At 43.8% G+C, this 11583-nt stretch overlaps 1 protein-coding gene across 1 annotated transcript; it reads right to left on the minus strand.

Annotated features, from left to right (window-relative positions):
• Positions 1 to 579: 579 nt before the first annotated feature.
• C15H8orf48 (chromosome 15 C8orf48 homolog) lies at positions 580 to 11275 on the minus strand. The gene is made up of 5 exons (XM_062502969.1): positions 10288 to 11275; positions 9526 to 9669; positions 3778 to 3989; positions 2305 to 2457; positions 580 to 1242 (listed from the first exon to the last, which is right to left on the minus strand). The coding sequence occupies exons 1-5, from the start codon at positions 10502 to 10504 to the stop codon at positions 1126 to 1128; spliced, it is 843 nt and encodes a 280-aa protein (XP_062358953.1). The 5' UTR covers positions 10505 to 11275; the 3' UTR covers positions 580 to 1125.
• Positions 11276 to 11583: the final 308 nt, after the last annotated feature.

Consider the following 11583-nt stretch of genomic DNA (forward strand, 5'->3'; position numbering starts at 1 on the left):
TCCAGGTTTTCTGGGAAGTGAGAACAAGAGGCTAAACAGCTCTCAGGGACTCTGACAAACAACACAGAGCACGAGGAGGGAACAACCATGTGGAATACAAACCCCACTTCAGCACTGAGGGCTCTTGTCCCAAAACGGGGAAAGAAAATGCAACAGGGGGACAAAAATACAGTGTGGCTTCAGAAATAGGGATATTTCTCCCAGATTTCCAGAGGGATGTGAATGCAGAGGAAGCAGGAACTGGGAGGCTGAGGAGAGGCAGGCCATGGCTGGGGCTGAGCCCCTGCTGTCAGCTCTGAGCACACAGGTGCCCACAGGGCAGCACCAGGCTTTGGAGGCCACAGTGAGGATGATTTCACTGTCCAAGCCAAAGATTCCCAGCACAATTCCATTTTATTGGGATGTATACTGAACCCCAGAGCCAGTCTTGGAACAGCGACCTCCTCATCTTGAAAAATTACAACAAATTCCAAAATATTTTCTTATCATTCTTATTCCAGTTTTAATCTGTTGTTTTTTTTTTTCTCTCTATCCTAATAGATTCCATGATTAATTTATTGTCATTTCTCAACCCATTGGCATCCCCAGTCCTGCTGATTAATTTCTGTAACAGCCTCATTATTTCCCCTCTATAAATACTGCATTTCATTTCACTGCTTTCTATAGTTAACTTGGCTTTTTGTCCTCCACCTGGGGCTCTCACTTTCAATTTACCATGAGACAGTGGGCAAAGACTGAGCTGAAATGCAGTAATTACACCTCCCTGGCCTGACAAACAGAATCATTTATTTTCCTTATGGATGGAAGCAGTTGGGAGCTGCTCTGCAATCCCACAAAAAAAATAAAATAAAAAAAAAAAAGACAATACATCTGCCTTGCCAGATTAATAATGGAAACTCTTGGCTTCTAGAATTTGAGAAACCTAGGGAGATGGATTACAATATATTGCAACATTTGCACTGAGGAAGGAGAAAGGGTTGACTCACACCGCAGACCTAGTTCCACCTGCAGGAATATTAAAGCAGCACCCAATCCATCACTGCCAGAGCAGCTCAGATCCAAAATCATTGGAATTCTGGAGGTGACTGCTCACAGGAGGCTCTCCCAGTTCTTCATCCACTGGAGTTATGGTTGATTGTGGTTTTCCATTTCCTGACCCTTCAGCCTTTGCCACAGATCCCTGGGATCCTCTGAAGGTTTGGGAAAGCTTCTGAGTGCTTCTCCTAGAAGTGTGAGCATGTCCTGAAACAGAAAGGAAACATGGAATGGTTCAGGACTGTATTCCTGCCAGTTCTCATGGATCACACCCCCAGTCCCTCAAAGCTCACCAGCTAGGCAGCACTCAGCCACACAATTTGGTGGGTTTGGAAGGATTCTCTTTAAAAACTCTGTCCAACAGCATGGCCCAGAAATCAGGATTCTTCCCTCACGAGGGACAGGGAAAAGCAGCTGGCCTTGCAGGGAAGCAGGGGACAAAGTGGGAAAAAGTGAAGCCGAAGCTCTCAAATGTTAGGTATGGAGTGAGGAAGAGTCAGAACTCTGGAGAGTTCCCCTTGTTCTCAGGGAAGGCAGGAACTGTGGTACAGCACAAACTTCCCTGCTCATCAGCATGGGAGGAGAGCTGGGAGCTGCAGGAAGGCTCCTGATCCCCCAGAAGGAAGGAGAGAAGAGCTCTTCCTTCAGGAAGACCCTCCTGAAGAACAGCCACGGGAGGTCCAAGGAATTCTGCAGGTTTCACTGCTCACCCAGGGGCACTTCCCACCAACAAAGCTTCGACCTTTGGCACAGAGCCAGGAATTCCAAGAAGAAATCTCAGAGTATCCCAAGGCCTCAGCCTCCATCACATATTGCTTTTCTCAAGGAATCCTTCCTGAGCCACCCTGCTCCTTTTAAGCCCCAGATGAGTCAATATTCCTTGACCAGAGTTCTGAGGTTTCTTGGAGAATATTCCAAGATTCCCATGGCAAAGGATGAGTGAGGAAGCCCAGTATGGGCAGTTATCCTCTACCACATCATTTCATTTGCTATTTCAGCTTGGACAGCCCAGCAGAAAACAAACTGGGGAGTCAAAACCAAAAGGGACCCAGAAACAATTCCAGGACATCCTGGGAAAGACCTACAGCTTCCATAAATCAGGCAGCTCAAAGACTTGAGGACAATGCTGGTGCCAAGCATTTTATTAAAGATATGGGCCCAAATTCTGATCTCACTGCCAGAAACCAGGAGGAATCTGAATTATAGATTCTTTCATTACAGCACCTATAAACTGTAAGCATGATTTTTTTTTCAACAACATTTGCTTACTCTGGAGTAAAGCTGTTTCTCCAACTTCTCTTGGATTAAAGCACCTTCCAGCAGAGTCTTTTTGTGCCTGAGAAAGGCAGCCTTGGCCAGCTCTGCTTCCTTCTGCTGGCAGTCAGGACATGTTGAAGCCTCATGGATTTCAGCTTCTGTCACCTGGGAGAGGAAATTTTGATGCCATGAGCAGTGTTTGGCCTGGCAACTTTGAGAACAAATTATAAACAGAGGTAGTGTCTAAAAACAAAAATTGGCTTTACATGTGGTGGTAAAATAATTCATAATCACAATTCCATCATCTCTAGCTGTCCCTGTGCTAAGGCCTTAAACACCAACCAGAGGGGTTACAATTATAAATTATATTTCTATTTTATAAATAAATTAAGAGGCAAATAAACTGTGGAGCAATTAGTTCCAACATGCAGCTCAGAGCCAGGATCCAACCTAGACTCTGCAGTTCTATCTGTAAGATAATCAGTGATTCCTAGGTTAGTTTATCCACCATGAAATCTTATTTAACAGCATTACACAAATCCCAGGGTTTGTGCTTTTATGAAATATCAGTGGTTTTATCTGATTTCATTGACACAGATTCCATCTGGCTCCATAAACACATTAAATTGCTACAAAAGCAGGGGAATCAACCCAAAAAAGTCCCATCCCAGGCCTCTCTGTCCTCTTTTCCCAGACCTTCTCTACATAAAAATGTTCTGTGGAGCTACAGACAGAACTAAGCAGAAGAGCAAATGAAGTTACTTTTCTTAGGGAATGGATTCCCACAATGCAAGACAGATAAAGAGGAAATAAAAACTCCACAAATATTGCAAGGTGGGTTAACATTAGAAAATTAAAAAAAGCAGATGGCTAAAATGTCAAAATCGTTTTAAAAGGCAGGAAGTCTGAAATAATTATCACACCAGAACTGACTTTATAGTGGTATTTTTAGGTGCAGGGCTGAGGGGAGGAGCTGGGACATAAAACCCATCCTGGGGTAGGGAAAAAACCACTGGGCTGGTGACAAAAAAAAAAAAATAGCTTTGAATCCCAATTCAAAGAGATCTCACTTTAAAGATGAGACAGAGGCTTCTTAATCAGGGACTGAGGTCAGCAAGGTTTTACTGGAACTGTTTTCATCAATATTATCTAATACCCAATAAAACTGGGAGCACAGGGAGGTTTTGTCTTTGGAATATTTCTAGTCCTGGAGCCACAAAAAATTCACAACAAATAATATGCATAATAATTTGATAAATAAATGGGGCAAACACAACCCAGAAAAAAAAATAAAAAGGTTTTTTCCTTCAGCTGATCCAGGGCTTCTTGTAAAAGAAATGATGATCCCAGCCTTGCTCAATGACACAAATCAGGATTTCTATCGGCAGACAACAGTTCTGACTGACTCAATCCTGTTATTATGACTCTTTTCTCCAGTGGTTCTCCCAGAATTTAGGGAAAATCCCCTTTTCTGTCCCTCAGTACCTGTTTCACAGCCTGCCTGGTGTTTTCCAGCAGGATCCTGTTCATCAGCCGGGCAGGAACAGCACAGGAATTTCCTCTCTCACTCTGCCTTGCTGGGATTCCCCAGTGCAGCTTCCTGCACCTTTGTGCCTGCTCCTGCTGCATCCTGCTGATCCTCCTGCTGCAGAAACACCTGAGAGCATCCAGCTCTTCTTGGGAGAATTCAGGAATTCCTGCCAGGCACAAATCAACAGGACAAGAGCATCAGTGGCTGTGTCAGGGAAAGAGGAATTGCTGCTCTTTATCTGCGTGACCTCGTGTTAGCCAAGGAAAACCCAAAGCCTGGGTCAGGCCCTGCCTGCAGCAACAGAATTTCAACAAAATTTAAATGGGAACTGGAGGAAATTGCACAATAAATGGCTCCAAAAGCAGAATTTAAACACGAATTTGGACATGAACAATAATTGGCTCTAAAACAGGCTCCAAAATCAGAATTTAAACACAAGTGTGATTAGGAAATTGCACAATAAATGGCTCTAAAACAGGCTCCACAAAGAATTTAAACACAAATTTAAATGGGAACTGGAGGATCCTGAACAATAAATGGCTCCAAAAGCAGAATTTAAACACAAATTTGGACATGAACTTGAACAATAATTGACTCTAAAACAGGCTCCAAAAAGAATTTAAACACAAATTTAAATGGGAACTGGAGGAACTTGCACAATAATTGGCTCTAAAACAGGCTCCAAAAAGAAGAATTTAAACACAAATGTGGTTGGGAACTTGCACAATAAATGGCTCTAAAACAGGCTCCAAAAAGAAGAATTTAAACACAAATGTGGATGGGAACTTGCACAATAAATGGCTCTAAAACAGGCTCCAGAAAAAAGAATTTAAACACAAATGTGGATGGGAACTTGCACAATAAATGGCTCTAAAACAGGCTCCAGAAAGAAGAATTTAAATACAAATGTGGATGGGAACTTGCACAATAAATGGCTCTAAAACAGGCTCCAAAGATGGGAGGAAATAAAAAGACAAAAGGTTAATGGCACAGGATAAACAGATCAGCAAAGCAAGCAGTTGAACACCATGACACTAAATAAACTGGCTCTCAGTAATACAGATTTAGCATCTCACTGCCTGAAACTGCAACTGGCTAAACCCAAATTAATTAATATTTCAAGAGAGCTCTTCATCAATAACTCTAAGGAACAATTTGTAAGAAAAATTAGAGGCAGCGACCACTGAAGTCACTCTGGAAACACCTCCAATAAATTCCACAGACTACAGAAAAGCAATTTTTTCTGGAGGAAATGCAACTGGAAAACACTTTTCCTCTAAAGCTTCAACAAAAATTTCCTAAATTCTTCATAAGATCTCATTTAAACAATATCATTCCCTCTTTCATCTTCTCTTACCCTTCCCAGTGGCACATAAAAATAAATAAAATAGAGATTAGACTTCAGCTGGGTGGGTTAGGATGGATTTACAACTTCATTCTGGGCTTTTGGGGAGATTTTCCTGAGGCTTAGAGCACAATCAGGGCAGTATTTTATGGGTATCAGCAGAGGATGGGGCTGGCTGAGGTGGAGACACCACAACCCTCGAGGTTTCCGTGCCCACATTTCCCCCAAAATCAGGCAGAGGGTGGCTCCAAAGTGTGGCCAGTTTAACTGCAAGGATTCACCCCCAAATTCCTTTCAACAACCCCTCCATTTTCTGATTTTTCAGGATTAAATTCAATTTTTGGACATTCCAGTCCCACAATACAAATCCTCAAAACGCTGAGCAACTGGAATATAAAATTTCCCCTAAATTCCTTGGCATTTATTTAGTTCCTGAGTGCATAAGACACAGTTGTGAAATTCTGCAAAGAATTCTGAGCATCTCCTCAGAAATCCAATGTTTATAAAGGATAAGAGAATCTATAATTAAAACTAAGCAAAGCAAGAATTTTGTGGCTTCGTGGACAATGTGGTAAATACGTTCAATTTTTTGCAATTCTTAAACAAGTATAATTCAAAACAAATTCTGCAACAGTTCAGAATTGAGCATCACAGAGCAATTTACTCTTCCTAAGAAGATGATGCATCAAACTGACTAAAAGGAAAGATATGATGACAATTTATAGACAGATATTTTAAGGTATTGCTCATTCTTATTTAATTTTAATTAAAAAAAAAAAATAATTGAGGGACCATCATCAATGTCTGAGTGGAAACCATCATTTCAGTCATCAGGTGATTTTCCTTACAAGAATTGTGTGAAAAACTGGAAATCATGTGCTACTACTGGGCTTAATCACACTAATAAAATATTCCTGGCAGATTCATTTATGCTGAACATAGAATGAATAAAAAGATTAAAAAGTTACCATTGTGAGGGAGGAGAAAAAAAAACCCAGAACAAAAGCATTTGAGTACTCAAAGGGAGAAATAAAACACATCAAGTCCACTGAGCATTTAGTGACAGTTTAATATCAGCCTGAATAACTCACTTAAGGTTCTTCTGACATCCACAAGTGCAATTTTATTAAGAACTGGTTTCTAATAATGCATAAATCCTGTGCTGCCACACACCCACCCATCTGCTCATCTGCACCTCCAGACTTCAGAAGGAACACTGGCAAAGGGAACAGCAATTTTTAAACCTCACTGCACGACTCAGTGCTGGAGTTACTTCTTCATATTAACTCATGTTTAACAGGAATTTCAGAATTTTTTCAGGAATTTCATCAATTAGGGAGCAAGGAGTGGGATTTTACTGAAACAAAACCAAACCCAAAAACATAAGAGAAGTTTGGCTTTTACCTGGATTATTTCCACTTTCAGATCTCCCCCAGGTGTGGGAGGTTCACCTGCCCAGGGGATCTCAGCTCTTGCTTTGGGGTTGGTTTATTCTGTGTCTCTCCCCAGCTCCCACTTTTCCATGTGTGATCCAGACATGCTGCACTGCTCCTTCTCCAGCTGCGGTGGCAGATCTAAGGTGTTGTGATTCCAGCAGCCCAGGAGAGACAAAATAAAATAATCCCCATGTCTGCATCCCAAACCCTGCTGAGGGGCTGGAACTCAGTGACCTATGTAGGTTTTGCTGCCTGTACAAGTCCAGCCTCAAGTGTGACATTTGAAAACCATGAGGGAGTAAAAGAATATCTTTTTGAGTTTCCTTTTACGTCTAACTTTGATTTAACAGGAAAATTAGCAGGCATTTTGTTGTTACTATTCCCTACTAATACTCTATTTTAAAGGAGATAAGTAAAAAGAGAAAAGTGTGAAAGGCAATAATCAACAACTGCTCTTCAGTAAAGTTTTACCTCTGCAGCTCCAGAGAACATCTCCACAATAACCTAAACTGATTTTACAGCTCAGATGAACATGCTGCCAGGCTGCCCAGCAAAGAGCATGAGAAAGACCCCTGCAGGTGACACAGAACTGACAGAAACAGGCTGACATGTCAGGCTGTTCATCACAAATAGGAATTTAAAGTGAGTAAAACTCCTCCAGCACAGTGAATCATCCCAGAGTCACACAAAGACCTGGGTTGGAAGGATCTTAAAACCCACCCAGTGCCACCCTGGGACAGCTCCCACTGTCCCAGCTGCTCCAATCCCAGTGTCCAGCCTGGCCTTGGGCACTGCCAGGGATCCAGGGGCAGCCCCAGCTGCTCTGGGAATTCCACCCTGTGCCAGGGCTGCCCACCCTGCCAGGGAACAATCACAGGAACAGTGCAGGAGAAGAAACAGGCAAAGCATTTCTTGGAGACCCGTGATAAAAGTGAGAGGCAACTCAGTGAGCACAGCACCAGCCAGGGGGTTAAAGAGCCCCACCTGAATTTTCAGATAAGAACTGCAGTTTCCTGAGTGCATTTTCAAGATGACTAACATGGAGCAATCTCTGTGGAACTGAGAATTTATGGTCGTGTTGTGATGCATTTGTCTAATAACAGCTCGTGTACCACGCTGGGGTGGAGGGACAAAGACAAACTCTGATGAAAACTTCTCACTTCTCCTGAGGCCAGCGTGGTTTTCATCTTTCTGCCCACAAGGAAAACCATGAAAAATAAAAATGCCATTCCAGAGTGTTCCCACAGGCAAACCAGAACCTTTTGGTCTCCCCATCTCATTTAACCCTATTAGTAATAAGATGAGAAGGAAAGTCTTGAGGCAATAAAACAAATCCTAATTCAGAGTACCCTGTGTGCTCAGTGCACACAATTCACTGAGCTGAGTGTTCTGAGGGGACTCACTGTGCAGCAATCCACTTCTAGGTGAGCTCATCTTCTGCATTAAAAAAAAAAGATATATATATATATATATATATCACCCAGCTGCTAAAACAATACAAAATTTGGGGGCTATCAAGTGCTGAACAATTAAATCCAAGAGAGGCGTTTATGGATATCAGAAGACAAAAGCTGCTGTCCTTATTTGAGGATAATAATCTGCAATAAAAAATGTAGCGCATGGCTAATTCTGATTGATTTGGGGACAACATGGCACTGTGTTTGCATCCCAGAAAAAGCACGACCCGTATTTTGCGCTCTTCACACGGATCACTGAAGCACCGACGTACCCGAGGCTGCTCCAGGGCCAAGTGACAGCACAAGCAAAGCCAAGCTCAAGGTCCTGGCACAGACCTTGCTGCTCCAGCCTCAGTGACCACTCTGACCCTCCCTGCCATCCATCGTCCATCGCTCCCTGCTGCGGAACGACAAGGGGGTGCAAGGGATTCCATAAAATCCTCCAAGGAGAACTCCAGTCAGTGGCAGAAAGCACAGAAAACTGAAAATTCCCAGGTTTCTGGGTTCCAGCACCCCACCACTGACTGACTCCTGTGGGGAAGGAGCTCTGCACTTCCCAACAGCCTGGAAATGACCCGAGGTGCTGCTTTTTGAGGATGCTGGTGTACAAACCCCATGCCACAGAGCGCCCAGGCAGGAAGATCTCCTGGTTCATCATTCTTACAGTGACCTAAAAATTCCATGTTTGCTCACTTCCCACCAACAGGCACACTGAGGAAGATTCCCCGTCTGCTCCCATTATTTTTTTTTTGCTCAATTACAGCTTTTATGCTCTTTTTTCTTAATTAAAAATAGCAGCTCTGACCCACTTTTTGACAGACTTTAGCAGGGCTTGCATCCCACCATCTGCTCTCACAGTTCCTTGCATAACCAGTACATGGAAATGGATCCTTCCTTCCTCCTTTCCCTTCTCCTCCTCCTCCTCACACTCCAGCATTATTTGGGAAAAGCTGCTCCATTGTTCCTGCCAAAACTGGTGCCCTGCTGCCTCCCTCAGCTTGGGAAAGGAACTAAAACAGGGCAAACAAATAATTATCAATATTGTTGATTAGCAAGGGGGGAAAAATCCACTTCAACACAATCAATTCTGAACTCACGTTTATTTTAGAGGGGAAATGCCCAAATTTCCTAGTACCTCTACAGCTGGAGAGAAAAAAAAAACTCAATTAAACAATTAAATGTCTAGTGTGGGGACATCTTTTAATTCACTTTTCCAGGTTTTGTGGTAATGCATCACCAGGACAACGTCACTACATGGGGGGAGCATCAAAGCCATGAGTGATATGGGAGACAAGCTGCTCTCCAAGAAAGCATAAAAGAGAAACTTTGTACTTAATTACTCAACTAATTAAGCCAGGCTAATAAGATGACTTAATTGAATAGCCTGTGTATAAAATTTAAGTCAAGTTTACACCTGCTTCCAAAAGAAACAATTAAAACCTCTGCTGAAGTTACCAAATTCACCAGCAGGAGCCGAGATGACAGAGTTGTCTGGTCTAACCCCAGTGTCTTTATGTTTTATATCAATCCCTTTTCCCATGGCATCAATCCATTTTCCTATGGCAGCTCTTTCCACAGCTGCAGCATCCACTGCTTCAGACTCTTCCTCTGCAAGGAAAAAAGGCAACTTTGAACACACAGTGTGAGGAAAGCAAAGTGGGAGGCAAATAATCCTCAGCTTGAATGTGCCAGTTCACCCTGCAGAGAAAGGAGAAAACCTGAGCCACGGAAATACACAGATGAGGCCACAGATTTCAGCTTGTTTTATCTCTCCTTTGATGCAGCCTTTACCTGAATTATTTCCACATTCAGATCTCCCCCAGGTGTGGGAGGTTCACCTGCCCAGGGAGATCTCAGCTCTTGCTTTGGGGCTTGGGTTTATTCTGAATTTTATTGAAACAAACCCAAAAAACACACATTCAGATCTCTCCCAGCCCTCTTCAGTATTTCAAATTCTGGAAGTATCCCATGTAAAAATTGTTTTATGGCCTGGCCATGGTAAAAAGTAGCTTGGAGAACTGTTTTTCATGGTGCCAGCAGAATTCCAGCATCACAAGATTACTAAGGAAGGATTTCCCATGGAGCTGTCTGAAGCATGGATCTGGTCAGCACTTTTCAAGAAACACTGTATGCGATTTTCACACGTTTATTTTTGCTGATTCAAGTCCTCCCTGCACTTTTTGAAGCAGTGAAACACAGGCCTTGAGCAGGGAGAGCTCTCCATACCTGCAGGACTTTGGCCTGCCAGTGAAGATGAGCTTTCCAACACCTCTGACACAGCTGACCCCTCCAAATCCTCAGTGGAACACCAGGATCCAGGTGCTTGGCTCTCCTCCTCACTGAAGGACTCAAAGGAGTCTCCTGAATAGTCCAAAGCAGAGCTGCTGTGACTCTGGCTCAACCCCAGCCCCTCCCCGGAGCTCTCTGCTGGGGTGGTGGCCATGGGGCAGCACTGCAAATAAAAATAAAAACAAAAATAAAAATGAAACAAGGCCAGTTTCACATGATTACTTACAGCAGCACGGGATATACGTTGGGCTGTTCCAGTCAGAACACAACAAATTTAAGCACTGTAAGTGGGTAAAATCACAACTCAGCTGTGATCAAGCCTAAGCATGGATTAGTTCAGATCCACAGGGTAAATGTACAGGACCAATTAGCACTGTAGCTAATTGAACATTAGCTGTGAAATCTGAGCAGCGTTCCTTTCAAATCTCTAGCGGATTGCACTAAATGCTTGGATAGAATTCTTCATTTAGGAAAAAAAAAAAAAAAAAAAAAAAAAAAAAAAAAAAAAAAGCAAATTTCCCCCTTTTTAATCCCTGAAAGGAACTTACAGGAAAGATGAGGTAAGGCTGTTTACAATAGCGACGGGATAAAGGGGAAAGGGTTGAAATGGAAAGCAAGCACGGTCAGATGAGATAGTAGGAAAAAACCTTCCACTATCCCAGAGCGTTCCAATGTCCAACCTGGCCTGGGACACTGCCAGGGATAACCACGGACTCTCCGCGAGTTCCACCCCAGCCTAATTCAATTAAATATTTACCCCAGCATCCCAGCCACCCCTCCGGGAGCCATTCGCGGTGTCCTGTCCCTCCATCCCTCGTCTCTCCAGGAGCCCAGGCAGGCCCTGCCCGGAGCTCTGAGGGCGGCCCCGGCCCCGGCCCCGGCCCCGGCCCCGGCCCCGCACAGCTCCGGGCGCGCCCCTCACGGCTCCCCAGCCGCTCTGCCCTTCCCTCCGGCCTCTCTCCCCTCACGGACGAGCTCCAGGAGTTGTTGTTGTTGTTGTTTTTCTCCCCTCCCGAGCTCGCTCCTTACCCCGGCCCGGCGGGAAGGGGCGGCCCTGAGGGCGGAGCGCGGCCCGGTTGAGGCGGAAAATCCGGCCCTAAAATAATGCTGGCTTTATAGGATTGCTCTTCTGGGGTTATAGGATTGCTGTTGTCAGGAAAATTCAGCCACAAACACCAGAGGTTTATGGCCAAAAAGGAGACAGAGGAGTCCTTTATTGGAATAAAGGGAGAG

The sequence above is a fragment of the Cinclus cinclus genome, chromosome 15 (genome assembly GCF_963662255.1).
Source record: "Cinclus cinclus chromosome 15, bCinCin1.1, whole genome shotgun sequence".
Lineage (NCBI taxonomy): Eukaryota > Metazoa > Chordata > Aves > Passeriformes > Cinclidae > Cinclus > Cinclus cinclus.

Bases quoted from the DNA above. Each gene is read 5' to 3' on its own strand.
- C15H8orf48 (XM_062502969.1), bottom strand. From the start codon at position 10,504: ATGGCCACCACCCCAGCAGAGAGCTCCGGGGAGGGGCTGGGGTTGAGC. The intron at 9,670-10,287 runs GTATGGAGAGCT...TTTTCCTTGCAG, and splicing joins GGCAGGCCAAAGTCCTGCAG to AGGAAGAGTCTGAAGCAGTG. The intron at 2,458-3,777 runs GTACTGAGGGAC...TTCCTCTCCCAG, and splicing joins CCAGGCAGGCTGTGAAACAG to GTGACAGAAGCTGAAATCCA.